The sequence below is a fragment of the Podarcis filfolensis genome, assembly GCF_964270895.1.
Source record: "Podarcis filfolensis genome assembly, chromosome: 1".
NCBI classification, from domain to species: Eukaryota; Metazoa; Chordata; class Lepidosauria; order Squamata; family Lacertidae; genus Podarcis; species Podarcis filfolensis.
This window is the reverse complement of record NC_139604.1, coordinates 54,545,967-54,568,791: the sequence shown is the minus strand read 5'-3', so window position 1 is coordinate 54,568,791 and position 22,825 is coordinate 54,545,967. Positions and strand designations below refer to the sequence as shown.

General features: G+C 42.3%; 3 protein-coding genes across 3 annotated transcripts; 2 read left to right on the top strand and 1 right to left on the bottom strand.

Moving 5' to 3' along the window:
- Positions 1 to 5,170: 5,170 nt before the first annotated feature.
- On the bottom strand, positions 5,171 to 6,121 carry LOC310747263 (olfactory receptor 5M11-like; the record flags this gene model as incomplete). The annotated part of the gene is made up of 1 exon (XM_083581613.1): positions 5,171 to 6,121. The coding sequence occupies one exon, from the start codon at positions 6,119 to 6,121 to the stop codon at positions 5,171 to 5,173; it is 951 nt and encodes a 316-aa protein (XP_083437739.1).
- A 7,832-nt stretch (positions 6,122 to 13,953) lies between these two features.
- LOC310770485 (olfactory receptor 5M5-like) lies at positions 13,954 to 14,892 on the top strand (the record flags this gene model as incomplete). The annotated part of the gene is made up of 1 exon (XM_083631374.1): positions 13,954 to 14,892. One exon carries the CDS (start codon positions 13,954 to 13,956, stop codon positions 14,890 to 14,892), a length of 939 nt encoding a protein of 312 aa, XP_083487500.1.
- Positions 14,893 to 19,963: 5,071 nt separating this feature from the next.
- LOC310742139 (olfactory receptor 5M5-like) lies at positions 19,964 to 20,902 on the top strand (the record flags this gene model as incomplete). Its single annotated transcript, XM_083571053.1, has 1 exon — positions 19,964 to 20,902. The coding sequence occupies one exon, from the start codon at positions 19,964 to 19,966 to the stop codon at positions 20,900 to 20,902; it is 939 nt and encodes a 312-aa protein (XP_083427179.1).
- Positions 20,903 to 22,825: the final 1,923 nt, after the last annotated feature.

The following is a 22,825-nucleotide window of genomic DNA, read 5'->3' as shown; positions in this document are numbered from 1 at the left end:
CATGTTGCCTACTGGAAGACTATCAATGTGTGCTTTGGGCATGTCAACTGGCTTTAGCATAATTTTATAAATGTATTGTTAAATGTAAATGTTATCAGTTGATTTTTACCCAGTACTGTTTAGCTCATATTTTCATTATGTTGGGAAGAACAGACTGTTTGGGGTAGAGCTGCAGCTCAGTGGAAGAGCATTTGCATTGCCTGCAGAAGGTCCTCTGGTTCAATCACGAGCATCTCTAAGTAGGCTGGGAGAGACCCCAGTCTGAGTCCCTGCCAGTCAATGTAAACAATATTGATCTAGATTGATTAATGATCTGATTCAGTATAAGCCAGCTTCTTATATCCCTAACTTCATTACAGTGGTACCTTGGGTTACATATGCTTCAGGTTTCATACGCTTTAGGTTGCAGACTCCGCTAACCCAGAAACAGTACCTTGGTTAAGAACTTTGCTTCAGGATGAGAACAGAAATTGCGCCACGGTGGCACGGCAGCAGCGGGACTCCCCATTAGCTAAAGTGGTACCTCAGGTTAAGAACCATTTTAGGTTAAGAACGGACCTCCAGAACGAATTAAGTACGTAACCAGAGGTACCACTGTATAATGGAACCTAAAGGTAAAGGTAAAGGGACCCCTGACCATTAGGTCCAGTCGTGACCGACTCTGGGGTTGCAGCGCTCATCTCGCTTTATTGGCCGAGGGAGCCGGCGTACAGCTTCTGGGTCATGTGGCCAGCATGACTAAGCCGCTTCTGGCGAACCAGAGCAGCTCACGGAAACGCTGTTTACCTTCCCGCAGGAGCGGTTCCTATTTATCTACTTGCACTTTGACGTGCTTTCGAACTGCTAGGTTGGCAGGAGCAGGGACTGAGCAACGGGAACTCACCCCGTCGCGGGGATTTGAACCGCCGACCTTCTGATCAGCAAGTCCTAGGCTCTGTGGTTTAACCCACAGCGCCACCCACGTTCCTTATAATGGAACCTAATGACTTGTAATTCAGCCAGGTATCCAGATTGCACAGAAATAACTTATGGGGACCTAGAGTCAACTAAGTTCTACTCAGAGTAGACTTATTGAAATTTATGAACCTAAGTTAGTAATGTGTATTAACTCAGGACTACTCTGAGTAGGGCTAGCATTGAATGCCACCCCTAGGCTTGGATCCTAATTTCCTTTCTTCAACAGGAGCTTTCTCTGAGTGAAGTTCCATCAGCAGCAACAGAGAAGGTGATTTTTGCCATTTCCCCATGCAGTCACTTCCACCCCTGGAAACCTGCTCAGGAGGGTTCTGGATCCTTCCAGAACAGTGTGAGGGGCTTCAATGGGAGGGTGTAATTGGCCAACCCCCCCCCCCAACCCTGCACCTCTTTCTTTTGATCCTTCAGCCAGTCAAAAGCCCTACATGAATGAAAGGAGCCCTTCTGTCTGCATTTAATTCATTTGCTGAATTAAAATATGCTGAATAATTTATTACAGGCCAATGTAGTATCCTCTGGGTGTTGTTGAACTATATTTCCAATTTGCCACAGCCAGCATAAACAATAATCAGGAATAATAGGAGCTGAAGTCCAACAATGTTTGGAGGGCACCAAGGTGATTACCCCTGAAGTCATCCCCAAAGAAATATCAAATTGAAATCCAAACTATTTAAAGGTTTTATAAAGATGATCTATTTTCTCAATTCTAGAAATATAATTAAAATATTTTTGGATAAAGCACTATTCTATTATTCCCCCCCCCCCATGTTATCAATTTCCAGATCTAACATGACCTTCAGTGGAAACTAAATAGTAGCAGAATTTATTTTATAATTATAATTATTTCATAAAATTTATATGCAGCTTGATTGTAGAAAAAGCCTCAAAGTGGTTTACAAAAAGATAAATTTAGCAGAGCAAGATGAATTAAAGATGCAACACAGACTGTATTCACTTGTGATGCCACGTTAGGGATGCTCACTGGAAGTTTTCTGGTGTAAAATTGTACTCCACACTGTAGGGCCTTGTGAGGTTTTGGTGAGTTAGTCTTGAGAATGTGGGGACAAGAGGGGGAAATGTAATTCATTTGCACAAAACACCTGGTTTATTCAATAAAATACCTTACACTGAATGTATGACAAATATACATACTGCACAGAAAAAAGTATCCCTTGGTACAATGCTACACCATTTTATCATTCTGCTGGTAGGCCTGGAATACCTAATGTATTATGAAAACACACAGGGGATCCTGCCCATTTAGGTTGCTGTTGCAGACATCAGACGAAAGATGGAGCTCTGAGAAAAGGAAGGAAAAGAAGATGTTGTTTTCCATTGTGAATGTAAGCCTGTTCAGGGTGATTCAGAGCTCCTTCAGAGCAATAAATGTCCTTTAAGAAAACCCATGATGCTCAGCAGTCAAATATTTGGCAACTCAAATCCAATTCAGAAATATCCCTCATGTGAAGAGTGGGGTCATGCTGACTAGCCCACCTGGAGATTGCATGAACCAACTACCTCCTCCCCATCTGAGCATTTGCAGGAGAAAGCATTCCCACATACCACTGTATGGAATCATACATATATTAAAGGTTCTCCCCTTGTAGACGCTTGCACTGTACAGGCCAATGTTAGAGTGTAGGCACATGGCAGGTGCAAGGCCTGTCAAAGCAGGCCCAGTCTCTTATGCACTGGCCCAATGTGTGAGGGATACTTTTGAACAGAACTTCAGTATGGAGGAAACTGAGCTAACAGGATCTTCTTACCCTCTTTGAGATATAGACTTACAAAGCCACTGGGGCCTGGGTGGCGCTGTGGTCAAAACCACCAAGCCTCTTGGACTTGTCGATCGGAAGGTTGTGGTTCGAATCCCCGCAACAGAGTGAGCTCCCACTGCTCTGTCCCAGCTCCTGCCAACCTAGCAGTTTGAAAGCACGTCAGTGCATGTAGATAAATAGGTACCACTGCAGTGGGAAGGTAAACGGCTTCCTAGCAGTGGTTTAATCATGCTGGCCACATGACCCGGAAAGCTGTCTGTGGACAAACGCCGGCTCCCTCGGTCTGAAAGCGAGATGAGCGCCGCAACCCCATAGTCACCTTTGACTGGACTTAACTGTCCGGAGGTCCTTTACCTTTACTTTACAAAGCCACTGTAACATATGTAACAAAATGGGAACAAAAGGTGAATCACTGTAGGATTAAAAACTTTACTGGACAGTATCAATGTCATTCTTGGGTATTGGCTCAGTTTTATTTCTACTGTAATCACTTTGTAGTTTAACAACCAATCAATTGCTGTTGTGAAACTCCTGCACATCTTTGTCCTTTTATTCTGGTAAATTAAGACAGATATTGGGGTCTTAGGGGAGGGGTAGCACTTCTGGTGGGGGGCACGTCATGCTCCTTCTGGGGTAGTTTATCCACCTTTGATCCCCACCCTGCATTTGGCTCTCACCTGTAGCTTCCAGAAGCTGTCAGCATGCAACAGCATGCAACACAACCTGGGAAATTGCTTCAATTGGCCGCCTAAACCAGGTGAGGATAGCCAATGGGTCTTAAACCCTCAGTGTGTTAGGGACTAGTCTGTCCCCTGTAGGTGAAGAGTGAAGCCCTGTAGGCTCCAGTGGATTGAGTGGACGAGACCAATAGTGGGTCCAATGGTCAAGAAGGCGGTTTCTGCACATGGTGTAGAGGCATATGGGGCTCATCAACCTGGGAAGGCTGCCCATCTAGGGGAAGGAAAACTCTGATCCTAAACCTCTGCTGCCTTGTGGAATATTTTCCGGCTAAAGTAAACCCTACATAAATCTGGAGTGGAGTCCCTAAGGTGGTTGGAAAGTGCCTTGTATGCTTCCTTTCAGCAACTTCTGCAGCAAAGCTGGTGCCAAAAGTATTGCTTTGCCTTCCTTTGGAGCACATCAATGAGGCCACCTGCTGGTGGTGGTGGGGTCTTCTTCCTGCTTTGGAATGGCTTATAAAGGTGCATCGGCCTTCCTTGCCAAACACCCTGCCCCTTGACAGCCCAGGTCACTCTGCATAGTCCAAGGCAAACTGGAGTGATCCAGGACTGTCTAACTCTCACCCCAACTTCGTTGAAGCCGATTTCCCCCCTTATCATCCCATTTTGGCCTGGGAGTTGGCTGAATTCAGTGCACAGCCCTTGTGCCCAAGCTTTGCTGTTCTAAGATAAAAAGAATCAGGGCCTAACACTGCACAAATAGAGCTGTCATTGTCAATATTTTTGTGGGGGGCGAAACCAACGGGTTTCTCTGGGTCTATTATAAAGGCAATGTTTTACTTCTTTATCCTTGGAAGACTTACAAGTTTCAGCCCCAAATTAGTGACTTATCTAAGGGCATTGAGGTTTCACTAACCTCTGTTTTCTCCCTTGTCAGCCTCCCCAGTGTTTCTTAGGGTTAGAAACAACCACTAACAATGTGGTAGCTGCTTTAAAGCCTTACTGCATCACCACTCTTGACAGAGGCAATTGTGTTTATTTTTTAGTTTGATGGAAGCTCTGAGAGCCACTCAGAAATTGATGAAAGTGAGGAGGAGTGGAAGAAATGGCAATGCTGGGCCTACCATGTTATTAGAGTTTACTATGGTCTCAAACCTACATAGATGTGTGAAAAGTCTATGAGCAGTGAAGGCTCTGGATAGCACCTTCCTTTGCCCATGGCTTCCCATCCCCAAGTCTGCCAGACATGCATACATTGGATGTCATGTTTGAATAGCTACACACAGCTCCAAAATCATAATGACCATTCTATACAACACATGCCCTTAAAATCAGAGATAATAATGGGATGGGCAGCTCTAATTTGAACAACAAGGCTGCTATTTTTCAGTAGCAGTTCCATTTCATTTGTAATGTCCACTTCTGTCTTTAGACTATATAAATGTACAATGTACAAAGCCAGCTTCCCACTTTATAAGTATCAGCAAGTGCAGGTGCCATAAACTGCAATATTAATTTCATCTGAAACTAGCTCTGATCAAAAATGATCAAGAGCTGAACCCATTCTGCTGCAGTAGTTGACCAACATGGCTACTTGTTGCCTAATGCCTTTGGCATTACAAGCAGAACAGAAACACACAACACTCACAACCGTTCTTTATATAAGCATAGACTTCACACTATTTATGGAAATAAATAATAGTGGATATTAACCTTTAAATAAGGAATTAATGGACATTATCGTTTACAGTGTATATTAGTAAAGTACTTCCCTACCAGTCTCTTCATGGCACCCTTGACCTCCTTGTTCCTTAGGCTATAGATCAGTGGATTCAGCATGGGAATCACCACTGCATAAAACAAAGATACTATTTTGCCCCGTTCTGGGGACAGGCTAGAAGGACGCCTGATATACATGACGAAAACTGTCCCATAAAAGAGGGTAACCGCCATCAGGTGGAAGCCACATGTGGAGAAAGCTTTGTACCTACCCTCAACAGAGGGTATCCTCAGGATCGTAGAGAGAATGAAAATGTAGGAGATTAGAATAACAGCGAGGGAGCTGATGAGGTTGAAACTGGCAGAAAGTAACATTAGGGTCTGTTTGACATGGGTGTCAGAGCAGGACAGTTTCATGAGAGGTGGGTCAGCACAGTAAAAGTGGTTGATGACATGGGAGCCACAGAAGGTCAGGCGGAAGGTGAATATGGTCTGTATCATGGCATCTAGGAAAGCATATGCAGAGGGAACAGCCACCAGCCACATGCAAACCTTTGGTGTCATCTTTATGGTATATGTCAGTGGATTGCAGATAGCTGCATACCGATCATATGCCATGACGGCCAGGATGAAACATTCTGTGAGACCCAGAGCAATGAAGAGATAACACTGTATCACACATCCAGTAAAAGAAATGTATTTGTGGCCTGTAATTAAATTTGCCAACATCCGAGGTGTGACATTGGAGGAATAGCAAAAGTCTATAAAGGACAAGCTGCTGAGGAAGAAGTACATGGGTGTGTGGAGTTGGGAGTCCATCTTGATTACTGTGATTGTCCCCAGATTTCCCACAACAGTAATAATATAGACCAGCAGGAACAGAACAGAGAGTGGGAGCTGCAGTTTAGGATACTCTGCAAATCCCAAGAGAATAAATTCAGATCCTGATGTATTATTTCCTTTCACCATTCTGCTATGCATTTTGCCTTTTGAGATACAAGAATTGAAATGCAGGCAGTCTAAGTGCTTTTCCTGAAAGACAAAACAACCCAGTTTATGTTTCTTCCTTCCTTCGGGCAGACATTGGCACAATATACAACAACAACAACAACAACAACAACAACAACAACAACAACAACAACAATAATAATAATAATAATTTATTATTTGTACCCTGCCCATCTGGCTGGGTTTCCCCAGCCCCAGAACATCATCATCATCAATAAGTTTGTTGTTCAACTGAAGGCCATGACAATTGAGTAGAATATCTATGGAAGAATAAACATGGAAACATGCTGCTGAAGGCTAGCCTAGAACATACTGTGGAATTGGATTCTGCAGGATCTTTTCCAGTCTTTTCCCAGTCTACCCTTCAAGCCCATCTAGGCACAAACAAGCCCCAGATAATTCCCATTGAAAGTATAGAGGAAAGTAGGAATTCCGTGTGTAAGTTTATGCCATAATCACTGGGTCAGGTGCCATGTGCCTGAAGTTTCACAGGATGGTTCACTCTTTGAAGTGCTGCCAGATGACAGTCCTCAGTTTGAAGACATCTTCTGTTTGAAGGGCTGTGTGGTCCAAGTCCAGTTTTAAGATAAAGAGCCATAAGAAGAGATAGCAGAAGCCTTGAACTTGCTCATCAGCAATTAGCCCCTGGACTGTAGAATGAGCAGAAACAAAGGTCATCCAGTCACATACTTCCCCATCAGGGTGAGATATATTGCATTTCTCCTTAAATTATCATAATTCTTTCAACATTTGCACCTATACATGCAAATTAGGATGTGCTAATTACATGCCAACCCATGTCCTCTTTTTTGATGACAAATGATTAGCTACCCTAATCACAGGATTATTTTGCCAGCACAGTATTGCCATTCTGTAGATTGGAACAACCCCACCCCCATAGATACAGTGCTGTATGGGATTACAAATAATGACTGTTTCTGGGACAAATAATGAATACTTTTTACAGCCATGTTCAGCCTACCAGTTCAGGAAATGTTGGAGACATTTCCACCCAGAGTCCAGAGCAAGGGCGGGTTTTGGTAATCTTTGGTAGTATGGCACCCTGAGTGAATCCAGAATTTGGGGCCCCGAAATGAATCTTCTCAATGATGGATCTTCTCAATTTTGTGCCCCCTGTGCAGGGAAACTGCCCTAAATCTGGCGCTGTCCAGAGCACTGATACTGGAGCTAGGCAGAAGAATAGTTTTATACTGTCATCCTTAGCTGTACGACATGTGACCACTAACATTTTCCTGAACTTCCTGACTAGCATGGATCCCCAAAGACATGACACAATCATTACTTTAGTGCAGCCTTGGAAGTCAATTAAGAATACTCTGAGAATTTCTTTCCCCCAGAGTTGCTAAGAACAGAAAAGCATATTTATGTTTGTGATTCCTGTGGGGTTTTGAGCAGGTGAAATCCATACTCTTTCTACAACTGTCATAGCCTGGTTGAAAAGATGCATTTAATTATTTGTTTTCTTTATTTATTTACATTTATCTATAGGGTGCTCTTTGTTGAATGCTTTCAATCCCAGAGGGGGGAACAAAGTAATAAAAATAAGCAGAGAAAAGCAAAAAATACAAGGATCATATTGTAAGTTAAACCAGCAAAAATACAATGCAAATTAATATTTCCAATTTAACAAAACACAAGCCTCCAGGTTGGCGGGGCTACCAGATAGTGATGTGGAGATGGATTTGCTGCCCCGCCATCTCTCTTCTCCTTACTTGCTGACACAGACAGCATTCAGGTTCTTCCAGGGTCTTGGGAGGAGGGTCTGTGGCGTCTCTCCTTAAACAGGGAACAAACACAGTTTCTTCACGGTATGGAGATAGAAGCATAATTGTTAGCTTATAAACCAGCTCCTCCCCAAACTGAATGAATGAATGAATGAATGAATCAATCAATTAATTTTTTATGGTCACAGACCAGAAATTCCTCCCTAAACTGCCCCAAACTGTGTGGTACACACCCGTCCTGCCTTTGTACAGTGTGAACTTTGCTAGATGCTTGTTGAAGGGACTGAGTAGAAGTTCTTGGTAGAGCACCTAATTACCCTGGAATTTGGCCTCTTTTTCACCTACTTTACTCTCCTGGGAGTTCCTTGTTTGGAGTGGAGTTCCTTATTTGGTTTAATCTGGCCCTTAGTCTGGGCAGCAAAGTGGAATTAAGATCTGTTGAGTAAATTCCTGAGGTATTATGCAAGGCATTATTGTTAAATGCACTCCTTGGTCAGCCTCCATTGCAATTGCTTTGTGGCTTATTGCGGGTGTCATGCAGCATATGTACTAGGGAGAACGTCAAACCAGTGGGCTGTGATGCATTGTTTGGCTCAAAAACCCAAGGCCCTGGTAGCAAGGAGGAAGTGTTACTTCAATATTTGCTGTGGGGGTCATAGGTTGTACCTTGCCTAGGAGCAAGAAGGGATATGATCTCTCCATCAGTGAGGAACTTTCCTGCTTGGATTATTTGATTTGTCTGATCAGTTCAATTTTCTATTTGGTTATTGCAGATCCTCATTGTTATTTTCATATTCTAATAAATATAACATTCTCCCACTTTAGTATTGTGCCCTGAGTCTTCTTTGGGGGTATGATGGCAATAGGAGCATTTTTGGAACAGAAGATGGGGAATGGGAAACACAGGACAGAGAAGCAGAAACTCACCTTTGAGCTCTAGAAACTCATTTGTATTGTAAATGTCTCTGGTGATCTGAAATGAAACGCTGCCCTGAAGGATGAAAGCTGTCTGCCTCCAGCTATGTTCTATTTGCATATTTCCACACATACTTTTTTTAAAAATATATTAATTTTTTACAAAAAGCCGTAAGTTTTCAGTGGTCTTATCTCCCAAACTCAGGTAAGTGCTTCCACTTGGAATCTCTAACCATGTGAGGAAGGAGGGAGCATATAACAATAAATACCACCTCTACTTTATTTGTTTATTGTGGATCGAGGGCCCGACCCCCGCTAAGTGAAATAAATACACAAGGACACGTGATATAAGGTTAATGGGCAAGGAAAGGCCACAACTTTATTGATTACAGCAGTGAAAAGGTATTGGCTTAGGCATTGGATGACTATAGGAGGTGGGTTTATTCAACAGTAGGTGGAGCCTGTTGATGCTAATCCAACTATAGGCTCACCCCCTGATGTCACCGAGGGTCGTGCCATGGCCTCCCGCCAAGCAGGCATCGGACGGAATACACGACCGCCAGATTCCTTTAACGGAATAACCCACGGTAGATAGCATAGGCGATGGCCACACCTAGCCCTTGACACAGCACAACACATGAATCCAATGCCTAACCTACCCACCAATACCACAAAAGTTGTGACGATTGCTACGAGGTAGGCGAAAAAACCAAAAAGCCTAATGCCAAATGGAAAAATTCCTACCAGGCCCCCCAGACAACCGGGGCGACCAACCTAAGGTCCATAGCAAGGCCAAAAACCTAGACCCTGAGCTAAATGGGAGTGGAGGGTGGGTGACTCGCTGAGGGACGACGACGAATGAGGAGGAGGCGGAGCTGGTGCCACAGCATTAAGCTGCTACACACGCCCCCCGGAGGCACCTGGTTGGCTGCCTCCGGTGGGCGTGGGCACCAGCCAGGTAAGGAGGGGAGGGGGCTAAGGCCCCCTACCAGGGGCGGAGCTCGGTCTCCTGCCCACAACCACTCCCCTCTCTTCCAGGGAGGAGAGTCTTTATTAGCAAGCTTAGGAAGAATGTAGGCTCATGTTCACCTTAACTTTCTATCTCCTAGTTGTGCAGTACTGCAGTTACGGTTAACATTATGGTCCATAGCCACTCAGATATCATTTGTACCATTTGGTTATTTGGTGTAGGTTCCTAGGGATATGGCACAAGACTCCACTTCTGGCTCCTCATCCCCAATTCAGAACAAATGTACACATTATGTGCTACAGGGGTTGCCAGCCCTTTTGAACTAATGGGTACATTTCAAATGTTGAGAGTGCTGGAGGCACCGGTCAATAAACAACTGTTTGTTTGTTTTTTAATAAATTTTTATTAATTTTCCAACATATATTAAAACACAATACAAGACAATACATAAACAAACAAACATATAAACACGTATAATTTCATAACCTCTTTTTCTTAAACCTTATTTCAACGACTTCCCCATACCTCCCTTTTCTGCATCCCTGTTTTAAACTTTTCCAGCAACCCCTAATTTCAATTACTTATAATTCACTTTCTTTAATCCTTTTTCTCTTACCCAATTATTTGTCACTGCAATTCTGTTTTACATTACCCATGACATTTTAGCACTCATTAATTTTACAACAGTTCTTAAGATAAACTTTAAATTTCTTCCAATCTTCTTCCACCGTCTCTTTTCCTTGGTCACGGATTCTGCCAGTCATCTCAGCCAGTCCCATATAGTCTATCACCTTCGTCTGCCACTCTTCCAGCGTGGGTAGTTCTTGTGTCTTCCAATACTTTGCTAAAAGAACTCTTGCTGCTGTTGTAGCATACATAAAGAACGTCCTATCTTTCCATGACACCAATTGGCCCACCATGCCCAGGAGAAAGGCCTCTGGTTTCTTATGGAAGGTACACTTAAGGACCTTCTTAATTTCATTATAGATCATTTCCCAGAAGGCCTTGATCCTTGGGCACGTCCACCAAAGGTGGTAGAAAGTACCTTCAGTTTCCTTACATTTCCAGCATTTATTATTGGGCGTATGATAGATTTTTGCAAGCTTGACTGGGGTCATGCACCACCAATAAATCATTTTCATAATGTTCTCTCTTAAGGCATTACATGCCGTAAATTTTATACCGGTAGTCCATAACTGTTCCCAGTCAGCAAACATAATGTCATGACCAATGTCTTGTGCCCATTTAATCATAGCTGATTTAACCATCTCATCCTGTGTATTCCATTTCAACAGCAAGTTATAAATTCTTGACAAATTCTTAGTATTGGGTTCCAACAATTCTGTTTCTAATTTTGATCTCTCCACCTGGAAGCCAATTTTCCTGTCCTGTTTGAAAACTCAATAAACAACTGTTATGGCATAAGACAAAATGGCTGCCATGGGGAGTGTAGCCAGAAAAAGCAAAAGAGATATGGCTACCCCCAACAAAGTTATGCTTATTATGGAAAATCAGCTACTGCATGTGGTGTTGGTTTTGATTCTGGAAATCACACAATATTGGTTTTACACACACACACACACACACACACACACACACACACACACTGATCCCGTTGCTGTCTAATGGCAACAGGGGACATTCTTCAGTAGGAAAAAATATATATACAATGTAGCCACACCCACTCACTGTACATTTTGTCCTATAACTTTCATTTTTGGAGGGCTACAAGGTTGCTTTTTCAAGAAATAAAGTATGAAAGCTCAGAGACAGCAGTGAAACCCTTCAAAAGCATCATGGCTCCTGCACATTCCAGGATGGCAATCTTTGATCTTCTGATTCATATTAGTTCAAAAGGTCATACCACTATAATCTAATTAAACAGGAAAGGGGGCACATTTTCATTGTCAACAACAGCTCCCAGGAATCCGATGGAGAGCAGTAATTTTACTCTCAGGGCTCTAGAGGACAAGAAGTAGAGCAGAAGAGCCATTTCAGAGACAATCTCCCTGGGCTCATAGATGAATATAAAGCCTTCTGCTTCATTCAGCCGCCGGTGCTCTTGGGAGTCTGTGGGATTGCCTATTTCCTCATTGAGGTAGGTTTTACCAGCACCCATTGCCTATATTTGGGTGTGGGACATCTTATATCAGTTGAGGCATTCAACCTAACATCCATTGGGCTCTATTTCTATAGCATAGTGTGTTGAGAAAGACTGCCACTGTGCAGTGGTCTTATCTGTTTCTGAATTAGCTGCAGCTAGATGTGTCCAACAACAGCAAGATTTAGTTTGGACCCCAATTCGGAACTGTGGGAAAACAACAGACCTCAGTCTGAAGTAGTTGGTGAATCAGTCAGAAAAAATATACCTTTTAATTATTATTTTAGGGTAGGAATGGATGAGATTTGCAGGCAAAGTCATCTGCTAAAGAGGGCACAGAACCTGTCAAATTTTAGAATAGCTGTTGTGGTTTTCCCTGTAGCTTTACACTTTGGAGGTTGGTAAAAAATAATCAACCACGCCTGGGGTTTTATGAGTAGTTGGTCTGAAAATTACAAACATGTCTAATCTTCTTTTTTTGTGAACCGTCCTGAGACCTCTGTGTATAGGGCAGTATATAAATTCAATAAACGAATGAATAAACGAATGAATGAATGAATGAATGAATCTCCCACTGAAACTGCCTTTGAAATCCTCAAAGGCAGTCACTGTCCTGAATCTCTTGCCAATCACTTTCACTGGATGACCCTGAGTGCTAGCATTATTATTTAGACAACAACATTAGGAACTTGTCTCTGTTCACCATCTCCACAGTATGCATATTTTTATTAACTTTAACCACACCACTCTTCTCTGTTTTCTATGAGGTCCGAACACCTTACTTTTTAAAGGAAAGGTTTGCCAATCCCGTGATCATTTTACTGGCATTTTCTGCACCTTTTCCAGATCGACAATACCCCTTTTGATACTGTGTGGCCAGAGCAGTAGATAGTATTCCAAATGCAGCTACCCTTCTAAATTCTTTCTACCATGATCACAAGACGCCATGTCATCATCATAATCAGCAGATCCCTTTCCTGTATATGTCAGTTGTTGATATTTTGCCCCATTGTGTGAATCACTTTACATTTGCTTTCATTCGATCTTGTTTTCATTTCTCCCCTTTCATCTAATTTGGAGCTATTGACAAGCTGTTTGATTTTAGGTTGAAAGTAGTTTTTCTGACTCTGGAATATTGAGTGGAGTGCTATGGTTGTGAATGCTTTCAGGTTCTTTTTTGAAATTTACCTTAGCTATACCCCCCCAAAAAAAATATGGTGAGTCAATGTAACCACCTCTTTCTTCTGTACAGTGGAATCTCGGGTTACGTACCTCTCTGGATACGTAACTTTCAGGTTACGAATGTGGCAAACCTGGAAGTATTCTTCTGGGTTTGCTGCACACATGTGCAGAAGCAGCACCTCTGGTTATGGATTTTTTGGGGTGCTCACGGACCCCCGGAACAAATTAAATTCATATCTAGAGGGCCCACTGTATATAGAAAAGAGATCCATAGCTCTATCTTCTCCATACATATAAGGTCTGATAATATCTGGATCACCAGTGCACCAGAAAGCACTTCAAGGTCCCCACTTTAATCACCTGCTTTACCCATGAGAATATGGATACCTCTGATGATCAGATGTTGAAGCTAAACAAGTCAGAATAGCATTCACACACTTTTTTTGTCACATTCTAAATGCATCTGTTTGGCAGGTGTGGGAAAGAAAATATTGAACTAGATGGTGCTTTTTGTGTTCTTATTCTCTGTGTAGTCTCCTCCCTCATATAATACTAACCTTTTTCAAATTTATAAGTTTGTGCATGTGTGCATTTTAACTATGTTTCTATTATTCATTCCCTTTTCATTCAGGTAGCACAAAGTCTATTATGAAACAAAATATGTTGTCTTCAAGCTAGTTCTGTTGTGTGTTAAAACAATGGAGATAAAAAGGACCCCAAGATCCTCCCTTGAATCACAAACAAAAACAGTAGAGGTTTGAGACCACATAATAAAACTAGGGAAGAATATTTCTTCAGCAGCACATCAAATAATAAGTCTGATTTCACATTCTTTGCATGTATGTTCCTTTCATTTTCAGAAGACGTTATAAATGTGTAGATGGCTGAAAGAAATAACACAATTGTATTTGACTTCATTCTTTTGGGTGTCACAAATCGTAGAGAGCTGCAGCTTCCTCTCTTCATGCTGTTTTCAGTCGTTTACATTATCACCCTTCTGGGGAATCTGGGGATGATCACATTAATCAGGATGGATTCCCAACTCCACACTCCCATGTACTTCTTCCTCAGCAGCCTGTCCTTTGTTGACCTCTGCTATTCCTCCAATGTCACACCTCGGATGCTGGCCAATTTTGTAGCAGACTATAAAGTCATTTCCTTTACTGGATGTCTGATACAGTGTTATCTCTTCATTGCACTGGTGCTTACGGAGTCCTTCATCCTGGCTGTCATGGCATATGATAGGTATGTTGCCATCTGCAATCCACTGACATATACCACAAAGATGTCCCGGAAGGTTTGCATGTGGCTGGTGGCAGTTCCCTCTGCATATGCTTTCCTAGATGCCATGATACAGACCATATTCACTTTCCACTTGACCTTCTGTGGCTCCCATGTCATCAACCACTTTTACTGTGCTGACCCACCTCTCATGAAACTGTCCTGCTCTGACACCCATGTCAAATTGACCCTGATGTTACTTTCTGCCAGTTTCAACCTCATCAGCTCCCTAGCTGTTATTCTGACTTCCTACACCTTCATCCTCTTCACTATTCTGAAAATTCGCAATACCGGAGCGAGGTACAAAGCTTTCTCCACATGTGGCTCCCACCTGACAGCTGTCACCCTTTTCTATGGGACACTCTTTGTCATGTACATCAGACGTCCTTCTAGCGTGTCCCTAGAACAGGGCAAAATAGTCTCTGTGTTCTATGCCGTGGTGATCCCTATGCTGAATCCGTTGATCTACAGCCTAAGGAACAAGGAAGTGAAGGGTGCCCTGAAGAGATTATTGCAGAGGAAAGTGTTATTGCATTAAATGTCTATTCATTCACTAGTTATGAAATGAAATGATCCATGAGGAAGATGTGTCCACCATATGGTGAAGAAGAGGGAATATGAAATTTTACAGCTTATGTTGTTTAATATGTGGTAGATGAGTTCTTGCAACTTGCTGTCTGGTTTTTTCCTTCCCTCCCCACTTTTCCAATTCAGTTTTGGTTTTTTGTTTCCATTTCCATAAAATATTGACAGTGTGGCCCAAATACGACATAGTATCTCTCACTCATCTTCAGCATCTAATTTTCAGATCCACCAGTTCTTCAAAACTGAAACAGGGTGTTTGGGTGGACATATTGCTTACACACTGCAATGGCACCTAATGGGTAGGTGAGATGCTCTTTGCAGCCTCTTCCGAAACTTCTGACTTACATTTTCACCCTCAAATTGTGAATCTCCTGGGGAAAAAGAGAAACTTGGAGTCAGCACCAGGTATGGAATCCTTCTTACATCTGCAAAGAAACACCGAAGCCCAAAGCCTAGCCTGGTGTCTTTTTCTCCATGAGCTTCATGAGACCATCAACTACAATGAAGAAATGAGTATCTTTATCCTATTGGTGTTACCTCTCATTTTGGTTGCATATATACTATTCTTTATTTGGCTCTCCAAGAAATTAAACTTGTGGTGTTAATGTGAGGTGGTATTAATGTTACTATTGGTTTATTGGATTTTACAATGAAAAGAATGCTCCTTATATTCATGTGGATGTAGTGTTTCCCTCCGCCTCATACACAAACCATTTGAAAGCCAGAAAACCATTTGTTTGCACCACAAGTTCCTTAGTCTTTCTGAGGATGCTTGCTTAGGCATGATAGGGTCTGGAGTAGGGGGGAATAGTTGGGGTGGGGAGTTTTGGGGATGTGGAATTTGTTATAGAATACACACATTAGATTTTCGTGATTGCCCTGGGCCTGTGTATCATTATGGGATTCCTCTTTTGTCATGGCTGATGTCTATAGTGTTTCACTGAAGGTAGAAGGCTTAGATGATGTAATCAAGCAGTGGAGGAACTCTGAGTACATTAGGAGGCAGAAGCCCTTTATTGTTTCTTTCTGCAGGAGACACATGATGCAGCTACAAGCAGTAGCCTCTTATCCTACTCATACCTTAGCAAACATTATATGGCTCCAGGTAATAAGCAGTCCAGAGGTGTTGCGAAAACCATGTCCTAATCTCATGTTTCCCAGTTAGCTAAGTACTGTGGACCCCGTATTTTTCAAAAGCCAAGCCACAGACCCCTACTTTTGAAAATCGTGATATCTTTATGGTAGTTTTTGTTATGTGAATGGTGCCACGGACCCCTGGGTGGGTTACATGGACCCCCTGGGTCTGCGGACTACCAGTTGGGAACCACTGTCCAAATCTTGTAATTTTCAGGACCTACGGGGAAGGGTTCTGTGTGTGGCTGGAATGCTAGGTACCCTCACTCTTATTTGCATTGGTTTAAACACTGGTCCTGTTTTATGAACACAATGGAAATCATTTGTTAGGCAATTGTTTGCATAGCAAGTCAATGATTTTCACTGATTCCTACTGGAAAAATTCTAATGCACTCTTGAGTATGCAATCCGTAGTGCATATAGTGAGGAATGGATACTAATTCATTTTGTTCAGAAAAGTGAATTTTCACATAGCAAGCATTTGTAAAATGGGACCTGAGTGTTACCTTCAAAACTCCCACCCACACCACTCACACATGAAAACAAAGACCACCACAGCCAACCACAAATGAACAACCACACCCTAGGCCAACCCCAACCTCTCTCACCACCAAAGGAACACAAGTGAACAACAAAGAACCTGCACAAGCAACGCTGACACCAAACCCTACATATAGTAAGTAAAATAGTAACACCGTCGCCCGACCCCACCCCCACCCATCTCCCCCCTCCACCTCTTCCCCCCTTTTCTTCCCAATGTCTCAACAAATGAAACTGATTTGTAAAAATGTTACATGGGGAAAAAAATATGAGACAGACATTGCAAACACTTTTGTAAAACAAGAAAATCTTTAATAAAAAAAATAAAACTATTTTTGCAGGCAATTTGAATGCTATCTGTAGTAAGCATTTGGATAGACTTCCCAATGTGTCTCTTGGCAGCTATTCTGGAAATAAATGTATATTCCCACTCTTAAACAGATACAATCTAAAAAATGCATGGTGTCAGATAAATCAGGGAGCAAGCTATCACACATATTTATCTCTGAAATTTCATTCTTATTCAGGAATGAATTTTCTTTTTAATCTCTTGTCTCCCTAATTTTGATTTTATTGAACATAGAACCCATGACTCTATCTGATCACCCCCCTACTAAGGCCTCTTTACAAATACAGGGCCCCATTATCCCTGACTCGATATGGTGGTTGCATACATTCCTGCTGTACCACAAGATATTGCAGAGGCAATCCAAATGGTTATAACAAATTACTTTGTTGGCAATGCCTCTCCCAATGTCGAACCTCATATTCTCTGGGGTGCAATGAAGGCTACAGTACTTGGCATATGCATTGAAGAAATGACTGGACCAACATCAACAAAAGGAATTCCTCTAACAAAAATGCCAATCAAGTCAGATATACAAGACCATGAATTAAAACATAAAAGGACAGGTCCCAACTGAATTTATGCCAACCTAATCACTAAAAGGATTCTGCATCCTGTGTCCATTGAACATATTCTTTCCTGGGCTACATTTGTGTCCCTTCTTCCCCTGATTTTTGTTTTTGTTTTTTGTACTTCTGCAAATCATGGAGTTACCCCAAGGCTACCAATAATTCTCTCTTGGGCATGGATGATTCCTTTTAGCCACATAAGGGTTGATAATCTCAGAATGAGTTCACAGTTAATATAAATGATTACACTAGCTCTTATTTTAAATACTGGATTTCTCTTCTGCAATTATTCCTGGTATTATTACCAAACTTTCACATTTCATTCCTTTTCCATGAGTGATGAACTGAAATAATGACATCGTCAATGGTAAAAGAGAACAGGAAGTCTAATATCTTCAGCCAAAAAATTAACTACTAAATTATACTAGATCAATAGATGCAATAGTCTAATTAAACAGGAAAAAGCATGGACACATGTTCATTGTCAACAGCAGCCACTAAGTATCCTATGGAGTGCAGTAATTTTACTCTCGAGGTTCTAGAAAACAACAAGAGAAACAGAGGAGATTCTGTCCCTTGACTCACAGATGACTATAAAATTTTCTGTTTCATGCAGCTGTCAGTGCTATCAGGAATCTGTGGGACTGTCTCTTCTCTCATTGAGGTAGGTTTTACCAGCATCCATTAACTATATTCTGGTGTGATACATCTAATATCTATCCAGGCATTTAGCCAAATGTGCCTTTGGCTCTGCAAATTTTATTTCTATAGCATGGTATGTTGACTAAGACTGAAGTTGTGCATTGGCCACATTCATTTCCAAATCACTTGCAACTAGATGTGTATCCACCAATGATAAGATTCATTCCTCTCCCATTCAACACTTTGAGAAAACAGATTGCCTCAGTGTGAAGTGCTTTGCAGGCTTGCCAATTTATTCAGAAGCATTTATGCCTTTTTATTTTGGGCTAGAAATGGGCGCAATCTGCTGGCAAAGTCGCTCCTTATGAGGGCATGGAAACTGGCAAATTTCAAAATGGCTGCCATGGTTTTCCTGCAGCTTTATCTGCTGACAAGGTCGCACTCCTGTCAGCACTTGTGCTCCAGCAACTGCAGCTTCTGGATTAGGCACAAGAGAAGCCCCACACAGAGTTCAGTAACCCAATGCATGAACTACTGTGGCAAGGCTTTCCTGGTCCAGGGATGGTCATAGCTGTTGAAACAGTTGCAGTTGGTAAAAGGAACTGAGCACCCCCAAACGACAAACCTGCTCCTTCAGGGGGAGTACGAACCCATCCAGGGTAGGCAACTGAACAATTTGTCAGGCAGAAGAAGAAAAAGAAGACGAAGAAGAAGAAGAAGAGTTTGGATTTGATATCCCGCTTTATCACTACCCAAAGGAGTCTCAAAGCGGCTAACATTCTCCTTTCCCTTCCTCCCCAACAAACACTCTGTGAGGTGAGTGAGGCTGAGAGACTTCAGAGAAGTGTGACTAGCCCAAGGTCACCCAGCAGCTGCATGTGGAGGAGTGGGGACGCGAACCTGGTTCACCAGATTACGAGCCCATTGCTCTTAACCACTACACCACACTGCCTCATTCACAGTGCCTCTGTCTTGCCAGGATTCAAGATCAGTTCGTTTTTCCTTATCCATTTCACCACTGTATCCAGGCAATGGCCAGGACTGGACAGCTTCTCCTGATTCTAATGTTATGGAGAAACAGAGGTGAGTGTCAGCAGCATACTCATGGCCCTCATCCTGAAACATTGAATGACTGCTCCCACTGGCTACGTGTAGATATTGATAGTACTGGGGATAACAGAGCAGAACCCCATAACATAGCTGCCAGGGGACTGAAAAGCACTCTCCCAATGCTACTCTCAGGACTCAGTCCTGAAAGTAGGATTGGAACCAGTGTACAGTGATAGAGTGTCCCCAATTCCCATTCCCCAGAGTTGGTCCAGGAGGATGCCATGGTCGATAGTATCAAAAGTCAACAAGAGATCAAGAAGTAGGAGCAAGGTCGCAGTCTCCCGTCCCCCTCTCTGCACAGGTCATCCATCAGGGTGACCAACAAAGTACTTCTTATGTTCTTATTCTCTCCTTTCCAAAGTGTATCAGCTTGTTTATGTGCATGTGTGAAAATACATTCTGTCTTTCTGTCTTGCATTCCCTGAGATTTTGATAGCACCAGTTCTATTAGAAAACAAAATGTGTTGTCTTCAAGCTAGTTTTATTGTGTGTTAAAAGGTGGGGGCATTAAAAAATAGGACCTCAAGTTCCTTCCCCAATTTGCACGCAATCATAGAAGAGGTTTGAGACAACAGAATAAAACCAGAGAAGAGTATTGTTTCATCTGTACATCCAATAATGTGTCTGCATTCACTTTGTGTATATGTTCTTTTTTCTTCTCAGAAGACATCATACATGTGTAGATGGCTGATAGTAATCAGACAATGATGTATGACTTCATTCTTTTGGGGTTCACCAATCGTAGAGAACTGAAGTTTCCATTCTTCATGCTGTTTTTATTTGTTTATATTATGACCCTGCTGTTGAATCTGGGAATGATCACATTAATCAGGATGGATTCGCAACTCCACACTCCCATGTACTTCTTTCTCAGCAGCTTATCCTTTGTGGACATTTGTTATTCCTCCAATGTCACACCTCGGATGTTGGCAAATTTAGTAGCAGACTACCAAGTCATTTCCCTCACTGGATGTGTGATACAGTGTGACCTGTTCATTGCACTGAATCTCACTGAATCCTTCATCCTGGCCGTCATGGCATATGATAGGTATGTTGCCATCTGCAATCCACTGACATATACCACAAAGATGTCCTGGAAGGTTTGCATGTGGCTGGTGGCAGTTCCCTCTGCATATGCTTTCCTAGATGCCACAATACAGACCATATTCACCTTCCGCCTGACCTTCTGTGGCTCCCATGTCATCAACCACTTTTACTGTGCTGACCCACCTCTCATGAAACTGTCCTGCTCTGACACCCATGTCAAACTGACCCTGATGTTACTTTCTGCCAGTTTTAACCTCATCAGCTCCCTCGTTGTTATTCTAATCTCCTACGTTTTCATTCTCTTCACTATCCTGAAAATTAAAAATGCTGGGGCGAGATACAAAGCTTTCTCCACATGTGGCTTCCACCTGACAGTTGTCACTCTCTATTATGGGACACTCTTTGTCATGTACATCAGGCGTCCTTCTAGCGTGTCCCTAGAACAGGGGAAAATAGTTTCTGTGTTCTATGTGGTGGTGATTCCCATGCTGAATCCGTTGATCTACAGCCTAAGGAACAAGGAGGTCAAAGGTGCCCTGAAGAGATTAATGCAGAGGAAAGTATTATTACATTAGATGTCTATTCATTCACTTGCTATGAACAAAAAAATGAAGAAATAAGGAGGTTGTCTCCACAGTATGTCCAAGTAGAAGGGAAATTAAATTTTAAAGCTTATGAATGTGTGAAGTTTATTGTATGCTAGATGCATTATTATTGCTGTTTGGTTTCTTCGGTCCTTTACAAAATTTCTGATTCCCATTTAGTTATTGGTTTTTATCTCCAGAAGATACTGACAATATGACCAAAGTTTAGCTTAGTACCTCAAAATCCTAAGGAATCACCAGCATTTAATTCTCAAATTCACAAGTTCTTTGGTTCATCCTTCTTGGGAATTTTCAGTTTTCTTCTCAGGTTTTCTTCTCTATCAGTTGTGGAGCCATCAGGATGCAGCACTGTACTCAACATTTATTACAACTTTGAGATAAATGTATTGTTATTGTTTTGGGGGTCAGTTTTGGTGATATTAGTTGGTCCTTCTCAGACCTGCCATTCTTTGTGAGGTTAGAATCTACAAGAGGAAACCTGGTGAATCAGTCAAACTAGTTACTTTTTTAAGGTAATGGCCTTGGCTGGCCTTGTTAGCATTGCAAAATTTTTGCTAAGAAAAGATATGTTGCCATAGTGACAAATGAAGATGTGTCCAGGAGCAGATAGACTTTCCCCTTCTCAGCTGGCTGGATGCCATCCAATCCAAGGAAGGAGCACAATAGGCTAGGGGAATTAATGTTGGTTGGTGAAGCTGTAGACACTGAGGCTTGCCTTGCTCTGTGCTGGACCCAAAGTTATGGCTTCCTGGGAACCTAATGGGGAGGCAAAATCTTTCTACCAGCTCCATCTGGTACGTAGGCTGAGATCCTACCTGCCCACAGATTGTCTCGCCAGAGTGGTGCATGCTCTAGCTATCTCTCGCTTGGACTACTGCAATGCGCTCCATGTGGGGCTACCTTTGAAGATGACCCGGAAACTACAACTAATCCAGAATGCGGCAGCGAGACTGGTGACTGGGAGTGGCCACCGAGACCATATAACACCGGTCCTGAAAGACCTACATTGGCTCCCGGTACGTTTCCGAGCACAATTCAAAGTGTTGGTGGTGACCTTTAAAGCCCTAAATGGCTTCGGCCCAGTATACCTGAAGGAGCGTCTCCACCTCTATCGTTCAGCCCGGACACTGAGGTCCAGCGTCGAGGGCCTTCTGGTGGTTCTCTCACTGCAAGAAGCCAAGTTACAGGGAACCAGATAGAGGGCCTTCTTGGTAGTAGCACCCACCCTTTGGAATGCCCTACCATCAGATGTCAAGGAAATAAACAACTATCTGACTTTTAGAAGACATCTGAAGGCAGCCCTGTTTAGGGAAGTTTTTAATGTTTGATGTTTTATTCTGTTTTTAATATTCTGTTGGGAGCCACCCAGAGTGGCTGGGGAAACCCAGCCAGATGGGCAGGGTATAAATAAATTTATTATTCTTATTCTTATTCTTATTCTTATTCTTATTCTTATTCTTAGCTTTGAACCTTTCCATCCTATGCTCAGGTTATATACATGTGTAAATAAAACCATATATCCTAAATATGCTACAGTCTCTACTAACTTTCTTTCCAGGGAAATTGAGCTCTCTACTGCAACTGTATTTAATATCTCCTCTAGTCTCTTAAAGTTATTATTTTACATTTTCATGACTCCCCTTTTTATTTCCCAAATATTAATCCATTTGACATAACTGAAAAGCAGCTGGTTACTTTAGATGTCAAATTCCTGATGGAGAGAAATGCCTCACTACAATAAGGATGATCTGTACATGAAAACAGAATCTTCACACAGATTGCCTTTTAGAATTGGATCCTGCGTATGCAAAGAGCACCACGTGGCTAATAAAATCCCACATCCAACATTCAAAGATAAAAGCATCACTTGAAGATGGAAATCTCCAGAAAAAT